The 23,098-nt window shown below is 38.6% G+C and overlaps 1 protein-coding gene across 4 annotated transcripts in view; it reads left to right on the forward strand.

Moving 5' to 3' along the window:
• LOC119851904 (cadherin-9) overlaps positions 1–23,098 on the forward strand; it is a 123,500-nt gene that overhangs the window by 49,151 nt on the left and 51,251 nt on the right. For 3 of the 4 annotated variants that reach the window (XM_038392501.2, XM_043508435.1, XM_038392500.2), the window contains one exon: positions 21,473–21,767. The exons of the other annotated variant lie outside the window; for it this stretch is intronic. In XM_038392501.2, the coding sequence (XP_038248429.1) occupies positions 21,473–21,767 (295 nt within the window). The remainder of the gene's footprint in view (positions 1–21,472; positions 21,768–23,098) is intronic. 4 annotated transcript variants of the gene reach the window in all.

Below are 23,098 nucleotides of genomic sequence, written 5' to 3' on the forward strand. Positions count from 1 at the left end.
CTTCCCCAGCCCATGCCCCTTCCTCACCACTCCATCTCTGCCCCAGGCTTGGTGGGGGCAGGGGAGAAATCACCCCCAGCACAAGCCAGCGGAGCGGAGTGGGCTGGGTCCGTGTCACTCCACCTCCTGCCACCAGTGATTGCAGGGCGGGGCCGACCCTGCACTCATGGGATGGCGGGAAATGGAGTGACCCAACCCCAGCCTGCTCCGCTCTGGTCCCCTGGCTCCCGGACTTTGGGGGTGCTCCACTTCCCGCCCCCTGGTGAGTGCAGGGTAGGCCCGACCACTGGCACCATGGTAAACTCGGTACTGTTCAGAGATCCACAAGTAAGATGGCTTACGATAGCAGCACTCGTTACAAGACAAAGGGGAAAAACAAGACAGAAAGAATTACAGAAGAGAAAACAAAATATTTCATTAGGCCACCCCCCCCCACCATTGCTGCTATATAAAGTCTCATGATTCTCTCTCACACACACACACCACACCACACACACACACACACACTTCAGCCATCAGTTTCTACATTTTTTTATCTTTTTTTCTTACTTAATTCAGCTGTAGAGTATTTCATCTTACTATAAAGCAAAACAGATTGGGATCTGGAAATTTTCTTTTACATCAACTCCACAATTCCCTTTGGTTGCATTAAGAAAACAATTAGTATTTTCCAGGATATATTCTGTTTTAATATGCTGAGTAGCAGAGTGATAGAACACAGAGTCACTGATGGCATCATCACTCCCATTAGGCGTCAGCCATAGAGCTGTGATGCTGAACAAGTCACCAAAGTTTTCAACATGAATTGCATGTTCCTCATTTTCAGTGCCCTGGGCCCTAAATTTTAGAAACCGTGAACCTTTGCAATGGCAGCTGAAGTGAATGAGAGCTGTGGATGGATGCTCAGCACTTCTAGCAGTAAATCAGTGTAGTCTGGAGAAAGGTGTGCTGTCTTGGAAGTCAAGATGTCCGGAGTTCTAATTCTAGATCTACCACTGATACACTGTCTGACATTGGACAAATCACTATCTCTCTGTCTCAGTTTCCTCACCAGTAAACTGAGGATACTACTACTTACTCATCATCCTCAATGGAGCAGTAATGATGAGTGTACCTACAAGATGCTAAGTACTCAAGAAATCAGGCTCTAGGTTTCTCCCTAGATGGGTCAAAATCACTACGTCATTGAAAATTAATGTGTTCTTCCCCTGGTATTGCCCTCCTTCTACCCCTTCTACATCCACCCTCAATCCCAAGCTCTTACCCAGAGAGGTGGTCAGGCTGAAGAGCACCATCCCTGCCAGAGATCAGGCAGTTCTGCGAGCCCCAGACCTCCTCCTCCTGCATCTCCACTTCCCTAGGAAGCACCAAAAGCTTGGATCCAATCCTCCAACCCTCCTGGGGACTGGGGTTTTCTGGTGCCCCATGCTTTGCTTCTCCCTGGAGGCTGGGGCTGCCTAGTATCCATGGGCACCAGAAGGAATGCAAAGGTGTGGGAGTAGAGTGGGGGCAAGCAGGTGCTTGGGCTCACAACACCCATGACGGTGAAGCAGCTAGGTGTGTAGCAACCAAGGCAAGGTACTAACAAACTTCAACTGGAATTTATTTTTAAAGTGGAAACCTCTTTACCAAGCTGCTGCTGCACCCTCGGTAGCTCTCACTCCGCCTCCTCAACTTCCCGCCTCTCCTTCCTGTTTCCTGTCCTTTCAGACTCCCAACAGCCAATGCTCCCAGTTCTAATAATTAAAAGCAGCATCTAAACACCACATTCCCTCCTCTCTTAAGAAACTCTCCCAATTAAAATAAACATTGTTATCCTAACCACAGGAACAAATATGAAACAAGACACTATACTGTAGGCAGAAATATTACACTGAAAACACTGTAGATACTACATAACATAGTCTCTAGTCCAGACAGCTGGTCCTCTGGGTCTGACAGGCCATCTCTCAAGCCCAGGTTCCAGTGCAATGTCTTGTTGTGTTGATACTACAGAGAAGTCATCCAATGCAGAATGGGTGTTGACATAATCTCCTCTTGGTGTATAGGCAGGTGCAAATAAGAAGCATTCCATGCCCGCCCATCAGAAAGTTGATAGGTATAAGGTCCCTTCTTATCTATGATTTTAAGAGGAGCTGTGAATTTATGGTCCCCTTTGCATAAAATTCCAGGTTTTCGTATTCTAACGAAGGAACCACACTCAAACTTTGGTTCCTTAGCACCCCGCCATTTGTCTGTGAAAGCCTTATACTTTACTTTGTTCTGTTCAACTGTTTTTCTCACATCATCCTCGGTTGGGGCATCAGGTCGTGCCTTTAACAATCCAGCAATGTTCAGTTTAGTATTCATCTGTTTCCCATGTAGTAACTCTGCAGGTGATCTTTGCATTGTGGCATGTCATATAGCCTGGTATACTTGCAAGAAATCAGTAGTGAAGGTTATCCACAATCACCTTTCAGTTTAGCCGTTTGCAAACTGTCTTTCAAACTTCTGTTAAACCGTTCGATTTCCCCATTAGCTTGAGGGTAATATAGGGATGAACTTCTGTGTAAAATGTTTCTTTCTGCTAGAGAAGTTTCAGACTCCAGGGAAGTAAATTGACTACCATTATCTGAAACCAGTTCTTTGGGGTTACCTTCCCTGCTAAAAACTGAAGAGAGGAACTTAATTACTGTAGCAGAAGGGATTTGCAATGTAAACACTACCTCAGGCCATTTACTGAAATAGTCTATTAAAGTGATGGCATAATGGCAGTCACTTGGAACAGTATCGAAGGGTCCTACAATGTCAATCACCACTTTTTTCCATGCAGATTCAGGAAGAGGAACAGGCTGTAATGGAGGGGTACATGCCACTGCTGTCTTATCATGCATTTGGCAAGTGACACAGGATTTTATGAGCGCTTTAGGTTGAGAGTCCATCCCTGGCCACCAATACATATCCTGTAGTCTTTTTTGGTTCTGACAATCCCTTGATGAGTATCATGTGCCAGGTGTATTAGTTTTTACTGGTTTCAGAGTAGCAACCATGTTAGTCTGTATTCGCAAAAAGAAAAGGAGTACTTGTGGCACCTTAGAGACTAAGTGAGCTGTAGCTCATGAAAGCTTATGCTCTAATAAATTTATTAGTCTCTAAGGTGCCACAAGTACTCCTTTTCTTTTTAATTTTAACTATAATTCTTCTGACACAAGTAGCCGGTGTGTACCTTGTAGCACACAGCCATCAAGCAAAGTAAGTTCATCCCAAACTCTAAAATGAGGCAGCAAAACTGGGTCAAGGTTTTAGAGTTATTGGGCCATCTCTTTGTCAGAAATTCCTGTAGTTTTTGTTGAATTGGACACGCTGAACGAGCAGCTTGAAATTCTTCTCTTGTAACTGCAGTAAGAGTGCTTGTAATAAGCGCAACTACTACATCCTCATCCTCCGGTGGACCATCTGGTGAAGGCAAAGGCAGGTGAGAAAGGCAATCAGCTACCACATTTTGGTTTCTAGGCTTATATTCCAGTTCATAATTGAAACAGAGTAGTCTTGCAGACCATCTAGCAATATGATATTCTGCTCTTACCAGTCCTCTTATGGTGAACAATGTCGTCATAGGGCTGTGGTCTGTGCGCAACTTGAACATGTGGCCCCACAGATAAGTTCTCTATTTTTCAGTAGCCCAGACACAAGCAAGTGCTTCTTTTTTGACTGTAGAACATTTTCTCTCAGCATTATTTAGTGTTATTGAAGGAAATGCAACAGTCCTCTCTGTGTTGTCCTCATGAAGTTGTGTGAGGACAGCCCCAAGTCCATAATCGGAAGCATCAGTAGTTACAATTGTGGGCAATGCAGGACTGAATAGTGCAAATACTGGACTATGTATAATCAAGTCTTTCACCACTGTGAAACTAGCTTGTGCATCCACTGTCCACACTAAGGTTGAACTTCTCCGTAGTAATTCTTGTAACGGTTCAATGACAGAAGCATAATTGTGAATGAATTTTGCATACCAGGAGGTAAGGCTCAAGAAGGAACATAAGGTTTGCAAATCTGTTGAAGGAGGAGCATTTGAAATTTCCATGATATGATCTGGATCAGGTTTTAGTCCACCTGTGAAATTGTATGCCCCAGAAAGGAAAGTTCAATTTGTCTAAATTTTCACTTGGACCTATTGAGCTTGAGGCCTGCTTTGCTGATGCAGTTTAGTACAAACTGCAGCTTATTGTCATGCTCCTCAGAAGTATTTCCAAAGACAATAATATCATCCAGATAGCACTGAACTCCATGTTCATTCTTCAGAATCAATGGCATCATTTTTTGGAAAGCACTCGGAGCAGATGCAAGACGGTATGGAACATGTTGAAAACGAAATAGTCCCTCATGTGTAATAAATGCTGTGAGATCTCTGCTATCTTCATGCAACATAACCGGATGGTATGCGCTCTGCAAATCAAGAGTAGAAAACATCTTTGCTCTATGGAGTTCTTCTATGTGAGGAAGAGGATGGCCGTCAATCACAATAGCTTTATTTAGCTCCCTTAAGTCCACACAAAGGCGAATGTCTCCACGCTTCTTCTGCGACACTAATGTAGGTGAAACCCATTCTGAGGAGTCAATCTCTTCAATAATGTCCTCTTGAACAAGTTTTCTAAGTTCCTCTGAAACAGCTCCCCTGACTGAAAATGGTAAGCACCGTAACTTCTGTCATACAGGCATCACATTATTCTGCATTTTAACTTTAAGCAGAAACCCATAAGCACAGCCAAGTTTCTCCTCAAGCTGGTATTGGGTTCCAGCTGAAACTGGTGAGTTTACCGCAAGAGTGCTTTGCTGAGGAAGATCAATTTGTCCATTAACTACCCTGAAATTTAAAGCAGCAAATAAATCTCCACCAAGTATAGGAGTGCCTTTGTGAACAATGTAGAACTCTGCAGTTACACAGCAATCACCAAAAATAACTATTGCTGGCAGGCAGCCATGTACTGGAATATGTTTTTTTCAAATAGCACAACAAGTGAAGTTTGTGTTCAGTAAGAGGCACACCTTTAAAGTAATGCAAATAGATGGAATCAGGTAGTATAGATACTGCTGAGCCAGCGTCCAACATTAGCTGAATAGAGTGCGATTTGCCTGAGGGTATGACAGAAACGTTTACAGTGCACTTTATTTGTTCTGGACTCTGTGCAGTAGTGATTTTGCTCAGCACAGTAACATCTGGTATTGTAACTGCATGCACCTGTTGATTGAACTGGCTGCTGTGACATATTTTAGCAAAATGTCCAATCTTTTTGCAATGATTGCACTGAGCTACTTTTGCCGGACAGCCTATGAAGCTTGCAAGGTGTTGTGGGGATCCACAGAGAAAGCATGCTTTTTCTGTATTTTTAATTTGCAGATTAGGTGGGTTTTCATTAGTTTTCCTCTTGTAATCATTTGTCTGCGGCAGTAGTAAACTTTTCTGCAAAGGAGTCACAGCCTGGACTGTGCCTCCTATATCCATGCTCATTATTGTGCCTTCAGCTGTAGCTGACTCAATCTGAGTAGCAATGGTTATTGCTTTTTCTAGTACAAGTTGTGGTTCTAGAAGTAAGAGTTCTCTTACATGAAGTATGGTTGTTTTCTCAATGAGCTGGTCTCTAATCATCTCATCTGCCATATTCCCAAAATTATAATCAGACTCCTCAGGGAAGCAATATACTGCATTATAGTCTCCCGTTTTCTGCTCACTCTGGCAAAATCTGTAGCAATTAGCTACTACATTCACTTTAAGCACAAAAAAGTTCTTTAATGCAGTGAGTGCAGTCTCATATTTATCATCTGCAAGGGGAAAAGTGTAAAATATACACTGCCCTTCTGCTCCAAGGCAGTGGATTAGCAGAGCATGCTTTCTTACTTCAGAAATCTCTGTAGCACTGATTGCAAGCAGATAAATCTCAAAGATATGGATTCAGATAGTAAAAGCAATTGGAGGCTCACCTGGGCTTTGCAGAAAGGCGCAGGTGGGTTCAGAGGCAGAAGACCCCATCCTCATCACCAAAATGTTGTACAACCAAGGCAAGGTACTAACAAACCTAAAACAGGACTTTAGTTTTAAAGTGGAAACCTCTTTACCAAGCTGCTGCTGCAATCTCAGTAACTCTCACTCTGCCTCCTCAACTTCCCCCCTTCCTTCCTGTTTCCTGTCCTTTCAGACTCCCAATAGCCAGTGCTCCCAGTTCTAAACACCACACTAGGCCAAATATCTAGCTCCACTCAGGGGCCAAGTGGGGACCCCTACCTCCCACACATTGTACCCCTGCTAATACAGGCAGCAAGATATCCCTGTAAGGCACAGATGTTCTCCTGGGTAGCATGTCTTTATGAGATATTCCAAGACCATATATGCCTAAATATATGTCAAAGAATTTTTAAGTTGTTCCATTTATTAACACTGCTCTGTGAAAGGCAAAGTCATCTAACAGAACCTGTTAAAGAAACTGCATCCCAGGCAAAAGTCATAATTAGCACACAGTTATGGTTGAAAGAATCTGAGATTCACTTCAGCTGGAAAATCCCTAAGAACATTGTAAATGTTTGAAACCCTGCAATTTCAACACACCAATCTTCATGACATGTTCATGGCTTTAGATTTAGTGGGCTGTCTTGTCACAGCTTCTAAGGGTAATACAGCTAGGGAGGGGTTCTAGGAGGAGAATAGGGCAAGTCAGCACTCAAGAGAGTGCATCTGAGATGGTGTGGCTGCAGTGTCTGATTCCCTCATCGGTATGCTGAGAGCACTAAGGGAAAAAGTAGGCAGTCAGAATAGCCAATCTTTTATGTAGTTTTATTTGCAAAGCACTCTTTAAAGAAATCTTTAGTGTACAACACTTCAAAATGTTTTGAGGGTTTGTCTATTGCATGGGAGGACTGAATGGCATTCTTACTCTGGGCTAGGAGGGTGACTAGGAAACTGTGGTTTTTCTAATGCTTTGTCTGTTTTCTTCATTTAGTTGACAGTCTGTTCCTTGATTTGTGCATATGTTTTGGGAAAATATTATTTTCCATTGTTTTTTGTTATATCATTATAGTCAATAAGTAGAAGGTTCAATTAAAAAAAAAATACCAACTCCACACATCAAGTGCTCTCTCTTCCACTAGCACTGGTGAGCTGTCCCATGGGTTATAGCGGAACATTGTTTTGATTTGTTTTTTAAAATAATCGCTGTATTTTTCACTCAGAAACTCTTGTACAATATATGATGTTCTGTTAACTAGGACTATATAAAAATGGCATATTATTAACCAGCGGGTCTGCTGCTGTTAGAATACTTTTTAATACAGATTAATCTAGATGCTACTCTTCCTTATGTATCTTTGATGGAGCTGTTTGCTGTATTTCAAGTTATACCTGTGCAAACCTATTATTGGCAGTCAGGTTACATGAGTGTCACTGAAGGCCAAATATGACCTGCAGAACCGTTAGTACTGGTTTTGAAGAACGGGAAGGAAAGAACTCAGTTTGTTTAGGCCTTCAGTTCCAATAATAGATTTGACAAGTGAAACTCATTGAAACACAGTAAACAAGTCTGCTGATGATGCACAAGAAAAACAGAATCCAATTCACTCTCTTGGGTATTTTGGCTCTGCAGGGCTAATAGAATTAAACTATATTAAAAACTTATTTTCAGTTTGCAGAGCTAGCAGTTCGGGGGGAAAAAAATCTCCTTAGTTATCAATTGAGCATGTTTGATCTGGAAATCATTGAGAATCAATAAATATAGAACCCAATAGCATTACCTTTGGGGCCAGTTTTCAGGATAGAGCCACTCTGGAAGAAAAATACATGAAAATATGTCATGGTTGTCTAACTGCTAGAGCTCTGTGACTTCTTTGGATGACTAGTTTATTTGTCAAAAAATGCACTTTTGGTTGACCTGAAACTATTTGTGAAATTGATGCAAATACACCAAATAGTTTAACCATTTTTCCCAGCTAGATTCCAAGGGGATTTTGGCACTGTTCACATAATGGGAGGACAAAGGGGTGGTCTCCTTTTAACATTTAGACAAGTGGTTAGGGCACTCACCTAGGATTTGGGAGACCTTTGCCTGCTGTGAAGAAGTGACTTGAGTCTCCCACCTAAAAATGTCCTAACCTAACACGGGACTATGGGACATTCTGATGTGCATAGTCTGGTGAGAGCTTCTCTTAATCTTCTGTGCTGTACAAAATGGTTGAATAATGATTGGATCAGAAATTGAGAATGATTCTCTAGCCCTGTGCTTAGAGCACTCACCTGGCATGTGGGAGATGTAAATTCAAATCAGTGCTTCAATTAATATTTAATTTAGAGCATCTGTGGACATTTTGGTCATTCATAGAAAAGTAGAAGTGGGTGGATGGTTTGGAAATAATCTAAATAAGAATCTTCTGAGTTAAATATAATTATTATTAATTTGGTTCAGAAGACATAGATTAATATTCAGAGTTTCAGATTGTAAAACCAGAAGGGATTATCTAATCTAAATTGCTGTATATCTCAGGCCACAGAATTTCACTCACTTACACATGAATCGAGCTCAATAACTTGTGTTTGACTAACCATATCTTCCGAAAAGAGACCTAGTCTTGATTTGAAGACATAAAGTTACCCCTCCCCGCAAACACACACACACTTGTACAGTTTGTCCGCAGGAATGAAGTCCTTCATAGGCCCCCTTATGATTCATATATTTGAAGGCCACAAGGGACCACTGTGAGCTTTTAGTCTGGCCCCGTGCATACCACAGGCTGTAGAATTTCACCCAGTAATTCCTGCATTGAAGGGATCTTTTAGAAAGACATTTTAAATGCTCTCAATTTAAAATTTCCATGTGATGATTAATTTACCACTTCCCTTAGTTACCTGTTTCAATCATTGATTAAAGTGACTGTTTGATGCTGTGTCATGATGTGATTATTTCAGAACTGTGAAGATACCTGGGGACTATACTGATATCTGGTAAGCCTGGATTCAAAGACTTGGGACAAGCAAATCAAAATCTAGACTGTTTCACAAAACACTGTGATGGGTTAGTACTGTATGTTTGGGAACTACAACCCAGGGATATATCCATGGAATACGTTAAAGAGGAGAAAACCCTGTGCTTTAGGATCCAAATTCTCAGAGTATAGGGAAAAGCAATGAGCCAGCCACATCATCAGGGTTGGCCCAGAGATCCTGTAACCTGGAGTACAGGTGACAGGAGAGGGCCAGCTGAATGGGGAAACTGGAGGCCAAGGAAAATCCTGATCTCCAGAATCCCATCCCCAGAGTGTAGAAAGGAGAAACTGGCCTCAGCAAGTGAGTTCACCAAATGTTTTGGACATCAGAAGAACTCAGAAGTTACTGAGTAGGCTCTTCAGCCAGTCCTAATAGAATAGCAATTTACCGCCCCTCCCGCCCCAGCAGCATCACTAACACTGGCACCTTCAAGCAGGAATTGCCAACACATTTCAAAGTACAGTACTCTGAGACTTTGTATCAATGGAATGATGTACACAAGAAGCATATGCTAGAAAACAGAAGATAAGAAAAGTAAATGTCATTTCTTTTTTTTTAATATACAGTCACTTAGATTACCATCACACACAGACTAGCAATATTTAATTAAGAAGTTAGTGCTGATGTCACAAATTCAGATCAGGTAAATATATTACCATTTCGTACATACATAAAACTTTTGCTTAAACACATAGGAATAGGAAATTATACCAAACCAGATATTGCCACTGTAATCCATACTGAAGACATACTGCAGTTATTAAGCTGTCTTTAGACTTTTAAATTAGTTAAAATGTTAATGTAGTAGAATATTGGCTGCTGCTGCTGTATAATTGACTGCTTTAAATTTCAAAGGCAGTTATAAAGTCTTACAGTGGGAACAATGCATCCGATGAAGTGAGCTGTAGCTCATGAAAGCTTATGCTCTAATAAATTTGTTAGTCTCTAAGGTGCCACAAGTACTCCTTTTCTTTTTGCGAATACAGACTAACACGGCTGCTACTCTGAAACCAGTGGGAACACTGGCTTATTTCCTACCTGTCACTAGATCTCAAGATATTTTCTGTGAGGTGTCTGGATTGGCTGTGGGATCACAAATTATTATTACAACTGTATGTTATCTGTATTTGTGATGGCAATTTAATTAATTTCTCATGATTTGTGGACCATGTCTCTCTCCTTTTCTATCACCACTTTCTCTCTCACGTTCATGTGCAGATTTACCCTGAAAATAAGAATGTGAACAACCAGAGAGGAGTATTTTGGTAGTGGTAGTGGTTATGTCACAGGACTGAGAGCTGTGATCCTTGGGGACCACCTAGTCTCTCTACAAATGCAAAAATATATGAACTTGTTTGAAAATCTGTGCTAGGGAGCATCCACACTAAACTCATTGACCACACCACTTGATTGCAGGTCCCATCTCCAGATAACCCCTTTGTGGTTTGCATATGAAGACGCTATAGAGTCCATGGCTTTATGGATATCCTGGTCTGGTGAACACCAAATGCACTCTACTTAGTTGCCTTTTCCCCCCACATCCACAAAACTAAATGTCTTGGCTTTCAGATCTAACATAATTTCATATTAAGTGAATTGCTATATCTTAACTGTACTAAACAAAGTTTTAAATATGGAACTATATACTTATGACTTTTTTGCCCTAAACCACAAGGAAAGCAGCATTATAAAGGTAGACTAAGGGTATGTCTACACAATGGAGACTATATTGGCATAGCTATATATGCATAGCTATACCAGCTTAGCCATGCAATGTAGAAAGGTTTTATTTTTTTCTCTGTGTAGGAACACCACCTCCCTGAATCAAATTAGCTATGTCAAAGGAAACCCTCTTACATTGGCATAGCTGTGTCTACACTTTGAGTTATATTGACATAGTTACATGACACATGCACAGATGCAGGTGGTGTGACCGCGTGATTCAAACAGGAGACTGGCCTAGGCAGAACCAGAGGCACGATCAGGAAGAAGACAATGTTAGGAGACCGAAGTTCTCTGGAAGGTAGGGACTATGGCTGGAGCACAGCAGACAAGGGTTGAAGCAAGAGGTGGTCAGGAAGCAGGTCTAGCACAGCTGTGGTTGTAGGATGAATTAAGTTGCCACTATGCTGCTGATGCTACAATGCTTAAATGGTGATTTTTTTTTCTTTTTAGCCCTTCTGTTAAATGAGGGAGCACAGTCTCATAGTAAGGATTTATTGGGCCACCTGAGCTCATGGTGTTGCAAGGCAACCACACCTAGAGCTAGCTGAGTTCATGACATTACACTGGTCAGGGATGTGTTTTTCACACTCCTGACTTGCATAGATATGCCAATATAATTGTTCAGTGTAGACCAAGCCTAAAACTTCCTCCACAGCAATGCAGAAATGTTTGTATGCTAAAAATTAGGTTTGCAGATTGAACCTTAAATATACCGGGAACTAGGAGGCCGAATGTAATGTGTTTTTGGGGGAAAGAAACAGTTTTCCATCTGAATTGCCTGGCCTGTTTCAAATATATAAATTGTACATGAAGTATAAATGAGCAGAGATGTGCTGAGATGACTGAGTTGAGGGCTCAGCAACACCTACATTACTGGTATACTTTGTATGAAAAGACAAAACCAAATCGTTGGTTTGGGCTTTAGCTTCATTTTTCACAGTATATTTTTCAGTTTCTAAGTTTCCCCTACTGATGTGTGATAGATTCAACCCAAAATAATAATCTCCTTTTATGTTTCAATTATGTGTTGCTTTGCTTCCATGACCAGGAAGAGAATAAAATAAACTTCATGCAAACCCCAAGCTCCTTCTCACAAATGATCTTATCAGAGCACACAATGAAACACACCCAGAAGTGCCAGAATGCATAAAAAGACCATGCAGCAAGCCAGCCCTCAATATTGTTAAACTATTTGTCAGAACACACAAAACCTTACCCTCCACATTGGGCAAATAAGACTAAAATCATACAGCAAACCAGATCTTATGGTAAAATATAGTGGAACGGAACAGAGATGAAAGTAATAAGGCTCCATTGAAATTACTTTACAAAACTAAAGAATTCAACAGGGAGTGATGCCCTCTTGAAAGGATCTCGTAACTCTCCTGTAAAGCACTACAGAAGGGTTATAGTTCCCTCAATAATTTTGTACAATAAATAAAAACTGTGGAAAAGTTGTAGCTTTCTATTACAAGTTATTGGATTTTTTTTTCATAGGGAAGCCACAAGCATTACTGATATTCATTGTGAAGTAGGTGGAAAACGTAGACGAGCCCTAACCATTGGTGAAACAGAAAAAGGAGCATCCAGGGAGTGTAGGATCACACAGTAAATCCGTCCACAGTACTCACAATATAAAGAGAGGCAAAGGTGTCCATATTAACAAAAATGCATTTTGGGACATGTAGTAAACTGGCTTTATTTCTAGCTTATTCTTATATCACCCTGGAACCCTAAAAGCACCTTCACATCCACGCAGATCTGTATCTAACCCAGTACTCTCTCCAGTTGAACCTAAGCCCGGAATCCCCTAAGTATCTTCCCTCCCTGCCAACAAAGTTCCCCAGATTGACTCGCCACTCATTAGCTTTGAAAAGGGAATTATGGCGGTTTTCAACCTCTTGATCCCTCTTTTGCAGCTTCCTCCTACTGTATCATAGGGAGAGGAAAGGAATCATCCTCCTCCTCAACATAAAGTTGACCAGAGGGGATCGTAGGCTCTTCCTTTCCCCCTAAGGCAGCACAGTCTTCTTTCCATTGCACCCGTCACTGCTGTACAGTGAATATTGCTAAAGATATCAACAGGTTCATGAGAGAACTGTATGGGTTCAGCAAATCCCACAGAGCCTGGGAGCAGGGAGAGGGTGAAGGCCACCACAACACCTTCTAAAAAGCATTTAATAGCAAATAGGGGCAGAGTGTGAATGGAGTAGGACAGCCTGGGTTTCGAGGGGTGGGGAGAGCTGTATGGGTGGAAAGAGATGAGGTGGGGCATGGAGGATCCAAAATTTGGACCTGGGATGAAGACAATGCAAGAATAGCATATTTTAAAACCATTACTGTATGCAGAAAGAGTGCAAAGCTTTCAAAACCAGTTGTAAACTTCACTGTAATATTTGCCACCATGCAGGATATGTCTACTGCTCTCTTTGTGCACCTTCCTCCCCCTTCTCTCTTTCCTTCAGCAGCATCAAGATTTCTGCTTCTCACCTCATTTCACAAAAGAGCAGGTCTCTATTCTAATCTCCCATGACTAAATCAAGGTTTTTTCCCCTCTCTATTTGTCCATGACAATGTCTTTAGCCACAACTGGCTCCTTTGGATAGGTTGGGTCCTTCTTTCCCTTTTCAGCTATGACAGGAGTTGAACAGAAGTGAATTGCAGATGACATGTTCAGATTCAGATGAAGTGTGACAATTTTGGATTCAGGTAAGTATTTGTAAATCTAGCTATATAATTTGTCTGTGTCTAGTAGAAGCCTAGATCCTGGTTCTCCTGTCACTTGCATTGATTTTATGCCAACATAACTCCATGATGTCAAGTATCAGGGGGTAGCCTTGTTAGTCTGTATCCACAAAAACAACAAGGAGTCCGGTGGCACCTTAAAGACTAACAGATTTATTTGGGCATAAGCTTTCGTGGGTAAAAAAAACACTTATCTGAAGAAGTGTTTTTTTACCCATGAAAGCTTATGCCCAAATAAATCTGTTAGTCTTTAAGGTGCCACCAGACTCTTTATAACTCCATGAGTTACTCCTCAGTTACACAGACATAAATGAGCTGATAATCAGGTCCTTACTGTACAGTTTAGATACATCTGAAATATGGAGGGTGAAATTTCAGTAAGGAGAAAACAGGCAGAATATCTCCTTGCTCCCCTCTAATTGGACTGTCTCCTTAAACAGCAACCCTCTGTAGCCATATTGCTCTCTTTTACTTTCTACACCCTGACTTCTCCTTCTGCCATATCATACCTACAGCACACTAGGCTTACTTCTCCTCCTTCGACAATGTCAACACCCTTTTTGACATTGTAAAGAAAGTATTTTTTTTTAAATTCCTGCATACTAATAATACACACAGGGAAAATAACGACAAATATTGCTGGTGTCCAGACACTTAAAGGCCCTATAACTAATATCGGCTTATCAATAGGAGATAAGGGTGAAGCTTGAGCTAACGCAAATAGTAGTTGATATAGAGGGAATGTGGCATTAATATGAGGCCAACTGCTGAGATCTTTCCGCTCAAATGTATATTAGAAATACTAATATTCATAGTAAGATTATACTGACTGGGGTCAGCTATATATGGATTTTTCTGGAAGCAACAACTTTTTTATAGATTAGCATGGCACATGAATTTCACATGTTGCAGAAACAGATGGAATAAAAAATATAATTTGAAATGTATGCTTATCCCATGTAAGTGGGGATGGGGTGTAGTTTCAGGAGGAATTTCCATTTCCATATTTTCAAAGCAAGCTCAATTATTCTCTCAGCTAATTCCCACCACCACAAATGTCTTTGTGTCTAACAAATATCAAGAAAAATCACATTGAGGATGCATCCAAGTAGCCATGTAGGAGACCTAAAGAAAAAGATTTGAATAAGAATAATATTAATAGAAACAGAACAGGATCCTTAAAGTGTATTGTCTGAGCTATGTCTTTATTCAGACATATTTCCGACAGTGTATTAATTACTGAAAACACTGACTAGTGAAAAGGGAGCATTTAGAAGCAAATAAAGCTATATATTCCTACAGGGAGGAATTTCTACTACTGATAAATGGCAGAGCTGAATATTTTATCAAATGTTAGTTACTTCAAAAAAAATATATATATACCAGTTTGAATGTATTAGGGGCCCTTTTGTGTTTGTTTTTTTTTGTGAACACCCCCACGCACTCCATGTACACTCGCACACACACACAGTATACCTAATTGGCAAAAGTTTATGAATTATACGCATGTATATCTGGGATGGCATTTGCATTGGGCTCAACACTATTCTTGTTGACATAAATGAGAGCAGGATTGGGATAATTATTTTCTTCTTATTATTACTTGGTTTTAGTAATAAATGCATATCTTAATAATAGCTTGAAAATATATTGTGTCTGTAACCCATACATATTTCAAATCATACTTGTATGTGACCCACTGTGGGCTTCCTTTGGCGTAACTGAATCTTGAAATATTGTAGAAGTATTTTCGATGTCAAATTTCAAATACCTTTTGTAGAAGAGAAACAATAGTGTGATAGTGGATTAGTGAAAATTAAATTATAGAACATTGGTATAATTGTATTTATAACTAGATTCATTTGGCTATAAAGATGTACAGTATTATCTGCAACCACTCTAACAAAAATAATGCAGTACATTTTGCATTTAGATGATAATGGTGCCACTGCTCCATTTTACAAAGTAAGTATTTTATTTCAGTGAGGAAACCAGATAACTGCTAAATAAAAACAACACAATGTGATGTCTAAAACTATACTGCAAGTTTCCTATGTATTCTATCATAGGCAAATGAATTTTCCTGCAGCTTTTAATACAAGTAGAGAGATTTTTATATTTGCTAGAAAACAAAGATGCACTATGTTGTGATAGTGTTGCAGATTATACTTCCAGTAGTGTTACTGACAGAGCAATGCCAACGGATATGGAACCTTTTATCACAGGCTGCCAGTTAAAACATAGCCCCAAATCAGTAATGTCTGGACATCAAATACTGCCTGATAGTCTAAATGAAATGAGCAGATTGTCTCCACACAATTCCTCGTGGGCAGGTGGTCTCTAAAACCAAAATCACTATTGAAACTGATTGACAGCTTTGTGACTAGTTTCAGACGAGAGGTCAAGGAAACTTAACTGTTATGGAGGGGTCAAAGTACATTGAAGAGGCAGCATGAACAAACCTTAAAAGTCACTGTCAATGCTATAAGTGATAAAAGAATAAATAGAGGATTTTACCCTCCAGGGTGGCAAAATCTTTTATGAACACTGTATTAAGTTTAAAAAGGAAAAAAAAAGTTGGAATGGTCCAGCTGTTGTTGTTATAAGATGGGCTTTGTGCAAAGGAATAGTTAATTTCATTTAATCTTTCCTTAAATTATGTTTTTGACTATTGAAAAGTTTAGTTTGTTGTAAATACTTCATGTTTTCATTTGCGATTTGAATGGAATCAATCAAACAAACAAACAAACAAAAATGAAAGTTCCTGCAAAATATAGTGTTCAAATTATGTGTCTGTTTGTTTCAGGTCAAAATATTCTGCTTCAGGAAAATCAAAATGTTTCATTCAGATTTCAGATAGTATAATATAAAATAAAAAAGTATCAATTACTCAACAATATTCTATAATATTCAAAATTAGAATGAAACATTTTGATTGTATTGAAATACAACATTTAAATAAAAATTTTTACAAATCTCATTTGAAATGAAAAATCAAAACATTCCATTCTGATAAGGTTGAAATAGAACATTTTCATCTTATTCAAATTATTTTTTTCTAAACAAAATTGTTGAAGTTAACACGTTCCCACAAAAAATTATATTTCAAGGAAATGGCATTTTTCAATGGAATAATATGCTTTTGGAAAATTATGGAACTACTATAAAAATAACATAGCTCAAAATTAGAGCTATAAGAAACATAAAAAATAAAATGTACATCCATGTTAAACCTTTTTGCTTTTTGGGCTTTGTAATAAAAATAAAACTATCTTACTGTTTCCTAGAAATATTTCAATGAGTTTCTGAATTTTAGCATCAAGATCCTATGTCCATAAAAAAGGTTTAAGGAAGTGATGAGCATTCCTCAAAAAGGTTCTCAGTTGAAGTGTAATGTAATCATCCAAGAGTCCATGGATTTTTATACAAAGTATATACATGCTATCTAAATCTCTTCCTTCTCTATAAGTAGGCTAGCATTCTTACAATAATGATCTATAAGAGCACCTGAAGATCGAGAAACTAATATTTGCCTGCATATTACCTTCTGCTGTGACCCTCTTTAGATTTTACCTACTAAGGAGGGTTCAAAAGTGGAATGGAAGACCTCTAAAAAGTACTTTGTTGCTCCCTGATGTGGTGATATTGTTGCAGTGTTACTGGATGTGCTGTATTTTATGTAAGGGGTAAGGCTGATTCGGGATCACGTCAGGCCATTAAAAACTCCATGACACTTTTTACAAGAAAAGGAATATTAAATCAATAAAATATTCAATTGGGTATTTACATTCTTTCTATTTAAATACCCCCATGCAGTCTCACAGGGATGTTTTATTTGTAGAGCTGCCTGGGAAAGGGACTTCCAGGTCCACAAAAAAAGTCATGTTTTTGGAAAATTTATTTTTCCAAATTGGTACAAATCTCAAAACTTTTTGTGTGTGTGTGGACCTGTAAGTCCATAATATTTTATTTTAGGAACACTAAAACCTTCCCACAGCAGAAACCTTTTGATGTTTCCAAAATGACATGTGCTCTCTGAACTTCCAGACTCCTCAGGATCCTAATAACTGGAGCTCCCAAGCTTTTCAACTTCTCAGTATCCTGCCAAGCAGGTAGCTGAGAAGATAAGGACCCTGGAAGCACAGAAACTACCAGCTCCCAACCTCCCTACCACAAGGTCTGCCAAGAAGCTAGATAGGTGGACTAGTGGATCAGAATCCATTCAGGTGTCCATCAGTTTCAATTTGGCAAATTGGCAATGATTGAGTGTGAACAATGTGTTGAGCTTTATGCAAACATAGAGGAAGACAATCCCTTCTCCAAGGGCCTTACAGTCTCAATTAGATACAGGCAAAACAGTGTAATATACCTACTACAAAGACTGATGGTCAAAACATCAAGTTGGCTCTATGCACTGTCCCTTCTATTTTGGTTTTTTGTTTTTAATTAAAATGAATTTACCACTGGTGGATCATCAAAGAAAGGAGTCATGAAAGAAATGTATGTCAAGAAGGGATGTGAATGAGGAGAGGAAAGTCACATGGAGAACAATGGGCCAAATTCAACTCTGACTTTCCATTAACTTTAGAGGGAGTTGGATAGTGCCCAAGAAAAAGGAGTGGGTTCCCAGGGTAGAAAACAACATAGAAGATAAAAGTGGGTATCCTCTAGTTCATATGCTATTATATAGTGTCATTGTCCACTAATTTAACAGCTGCAGATATTGGATGCAGGAGGTTGGTGAAGCAATCTTTCAGTGTCAAGATTGTATATCACTTCCTGTTTGAAAAGGACTGTAATGAAAAGCATTATGTAAATTTGAGTTTTTATTGTTATTAGCTTGACTTAAAACATTTACAAGGTAAGATACAGTACAAACTTCTTTTTAATCTGAATAATTTAAGAAGTTACTGAAAGCAGAGTTATTTGACAAAACATACAAAGATTAAAAAATGCTTAAGCCACGCATGAAAGGATTCTTCAAATGAAGAGTATATACGGTGTAGAAAATCTTAGTATTTAGATTTTTGAATATGAATTCAAGCTTGCATTGACTTGGTAATATAATTGCCAGATGCAGCCAGGCAGCACAGAAGATTGAAATGACTTCAGTAATTTTATTGACTTCAGTGGGATTGTATTTACTTATATCAGGGTTGAATTTGGCCCTAAGGATCTTAAGGATTCATCAGTGATGTAATTAAAATAATTGTCCTTCACTTAAAAAATAACATTGAAAAAAATAATTTGAAAATCACAGAGCACATAAGCTGCCTATGATACTACTTAATGAAAGCCAGCTATCTCCACTGAATTCAATAGCAAAACTTGCATTGACTTTAATAGGGCCAGGATTTCTTCCCTAACTTGAAAGCCTTCCGCAGGTAGAAATTCTTTTGACGTTAGTGGGAGCTGCATATACAGAACACTTCTAGAATCAGGCCCAACAGGTGTATTGTATGCAGGCAGATGCAAGATCAGGCCCCAAATAGATATATAAATAATCCTATTTGGTCTGAACCTATATACTCATATTCTATTGCCTGGGAATTCCAAATAAACATCTACCAGGAAAAATAATCACTAAACAAGTTACATGAATTTAAGCCAGCAGTTATACACCTTGTACAGTGCACAGATACAAGAAAGAGAAGAAGAAACAAGGGACAATGACAGAAATTACCAGTATATCCAAAATATACAAAGTATGTTAATTTACTAATGTGTGAAAACTGAGTGTGCAAGTTCCACATATGTAGCTGTGGTCAACATTACAGATAAAATAAGATGACAGTGCCCATGGAAATAACACTTGATGACCTGTTTGTGATCAATGTCTCTGATTTATTTAACACCACCTGATTTACTTTAACCTTGGTATTCAGATAAATCCATTTTATTCTTGAAATAAAATGTATAATGACCAATATTTTTTAAATTATCTTTATGCATGGCATTTCTTTATACTCCACGTACAGTGGATACCAAATATCAAAACAGGCATAAAGTCCAAATACCATATTGGTATTTTGAGATACTGTATGTTGTGTGTATATATATATATATATGAGTTTCACCATTGAACTAATGCTACGTTTATACTATAGCTTATATCCTGCTTGATTTGCTCATGTAAGACGTCCCATTGTACAGATCGAATCATACTTCTCTTGGTGTAATTGCAGGATCAGGCACTTTTGGGTGCAATCCTGGCTCCATGGATGTCAATGGTAAAACATCCATTGATTTTAGTAGGGTGAAGTTTTCACTCTGTCCTATGTAAACCTTAGAAATGTTAAAAGAAAAGGAGTACCCGTGGCACCTTAGAGACTAACAAATTTATTAGAGCATAAGCTTTCGTGAGCTACAGCTCACTTCATCGGATGCATTTGGTGGAAAAAGCAGAGGAGAGATTTATATACACACACACAGTTCTCTGTGTGTGTGTGTGTGTGTGTGTGTATAAATCTCTCCTCTGCTTTTTCCACCAAATGCATCCGATGAAGTGAGCTGTAGCTCACGAAAGCTTATGCTCTAATAAATTTGTTAGTCTCTAAGGTGCCACGGGTACTCCTTTTCTTTTTGCGAATACAGACTAACACGGCTGCTACTCTGAAACCTTAGAAATGTTAGTAGCCATTAACTACAGTCATGCAACCAATGGTTTGAAGTACAGTATAGATCAGAAACAAGTGGCATTAGCATTGTCATCACACCGTAACTATTTCATCTACTTGTCTTACAGTAAACAAGGCCATACTGATAGCATGAGTAAAATGAACAGGTTTTGGCCCTTGGAAGAGGAAAATAAATAGGTACTTAATGCAGAATTCAGTACAGAGTCCCTTTGTATCAATAACTCCATTTTTTAGCATTTAATATTTTATTCCTCATTTTGGCAAGAACCCAGCCAGTCAGAGTATTAGGAAGATGTAACAGCAGAAGATGTGGAGACAGAAACTGTCAGAGTAAGAGTGGTAGCATGAACATACCAGCAGAAAAATAAATGGCATTGAGGAATTTTTCTGGAACTAGATCTTGAAGAACACCTACTTATAACATGCAGTGGTTTTTTTAGGTTGAGTGCCCGTTTAAAAATGGACAGAAGGAATCTTTCTTTTAATGTGACTTTGTCTAACCAAAATAATATCATGACGCATCAAGTTATCAAATCCTTGTCAGATGCCAGTAGGATGCAACATAGTTGGGATTTCTTGATGATGAAAACTGTGCTGACTACACATCACAGATGTCCTTAAAAAGGAAATGTATTTCCATATATGCTGAATTATGAGGATGAGAAGAATAAGAATAAAGATTTAGCCATGTGGCATCCCTTTAATTTTAACAGGAAGAGAGCTGCTAAATTCCACGCAATGCTCTGAAAGTTTACCCCCTAGTGTTCTTGAAAATTGTTTCTTGTATATAGAGGGGACCAGAGCATGGGAGCTAGGGGGAGGGAGTAAATCATTAACTGAGATAGATGACCCTCAAGAAAAAATTGGAATAAAACTGTAAGGTTCTTCAGTTAGAACTTTTACATGTGCTTTTGGGAATTTCAGAAAGCTCTAGTCCTTAACACCAATCTGTTCATCACTGATATAAAGCAACTTGTTCTATTCTACACATAAATCCTAGTTTTATCTTACAAAAAGGACTTGAGAGTTTTAGATGTCTCTTATCTTCAATAATGAGACTTCTCTGGGTTTCTGGACAGACTGTTGAAAGAAACATCATTTTTGTTATCATTGGATTATTATAAATGTTACTGCATTATCTTCTACATTCCCTTGTGTCCTTACAAATTTGTTTAGAGATATTTTATGTGTGTGACTGAGTTTCAAATTTGTAATTTTTCCAACAGTGAGACAGAAGATAATCACTGCTGACCTCAATTACAGTCAAGATTTGTACAGACTTATTCATATATGCTGAATGATTTGGTCTGTAATAACAATACATATATTTATAGAATTCTTCTTTTCTACCTCCCTGAAGCTACACACTGACCAAGATAAAGGAGATGGAAATTTAAAATACATATTAACAGGAGATGGGGCTGGCAGTCTGTTCATTATAAATGAAAATACAGGAGATATTCATGCTGCAAAGAAATTGGACCGAGAAGAAAAGTCCCTGTATGTGCTACGTGCCAAGGCTATAGACAGAAAGACTGGAAGACAAGTGGAGCCGGAATCTGAATTTATCATTAAAATCCATGATATCAATGACAATGAACCAAAATTTACAAAGGACATGTACATCGCCAGAGTTCCTGAAATGTCTGAAGTTGGTAGGTATAACTTATCCTTATATAAAATATAAAACAGCTTTTGGGGATTCTAGGATAAAAGTAACTCCTGAGTAGAATGGAGAGGTTATTATTTGGTGTATTTAAATAGTAGTACAAGCTTCTGTGACTATCTATTCAATAATTCCTGTAACCAGGAACATATCACTCCTGATCAGAAACCTGGTTTTGATTATTTGTTTCATTTTCATCCACTTTTTATGCCTTTTTGCACACCACGGGCTTCTTTATGGCTGTTTTAAACTCGTCACAGCAAAATGGGAATGTATACATAATGATTTTATCAGCTACTACTAGCTACTTTTGCATCACTTCCAAATACCACTTCTATAACATGTCCAACTAGATTTTGTATAGGAATATTAACATTCCAATCAATTGGACATTTCTGCATCTTTACACACAGCAATCTGTAAATATATAAGTAAAGAAATCATTTATGTATCAAAATGTGTTCTTATTAATATCTCAACTCATTTTGCTCATTCCTACCCCCACAAAAACATTCCACCATCTCTCTCTGTCGAAATATAAAACATATGGGAGGGGGGAGGGGGAGAGGAAAGAATTACTATTTCAGTCTAAGGAGATTTTTTTAAATGAAATAAATGTTTTACAGCTATTCACAATGGCAGCATTGAAAAGCAAAACATGAAGTGCTTGTAGGAATAGTAGGGTGAGGAATATGTTCTCAAAAGAAAATAATTCTCCGTTCTTTGTTTGTAATATAATGCTGTAGCTATTATCGACCAGCATGCCACTATAGGCATTCATCAAAAGCTCTCATAATTACCTAAGAGTCTAATTGTTTCTTGAATAGAGATGGTCTCTCCAACAGAGATGGGTGGATATAAAGCACATGTGCAAGTGGGGCAACTGGTTGTTGTGGATGTATCTGTGCTTAATCACCGTGATTTAATGTCATGATCTGCTGTATCAATTCTGCAAAATGGCATTGTTGAGAGTGGCAAAGTACCAATAAGCATTTCTGACAGATACATGTGTTCTCAAAATAACTTCAAGAAACTCACCACTGTCCTTGGCAACAGTAGCACAAATATGAAAGCATTAGAAAAAAACTTCATTTTGTTGATATGAAAGGGGAATTCCTACATTAGTTGCTGAGCTATAAAGAACACAAATAATGGTTCTCTTAAAGAGATATGGAAAATAGGGAATAAACAGAATTATTTCCAATTGTGAGGTGAGGTTTATTTTGATAAAAATCTGTAAAGAAAAAGGTTTTGAGAATGTATCTATAGTTTTTCACTTTAAATTTATTTCTAAAGAAAGAACTGCACTGGAATAGTTTG

Source organism: Dermochelys coriacea, chromosome 2, assembly GCF_009764565.3.
Source record: "Dermochelys coriacea isolate rDerCor1 chromosome 2, rDerCor1.pri.v4, whole genome shotgun sequence".
Taxonomy (NCBI): domain Eukaryota; kingdom Metazoa; phylum Chordata; order Testudines; family Dermochelyidae; genus Dermochelys; species Dermochelys coriacea.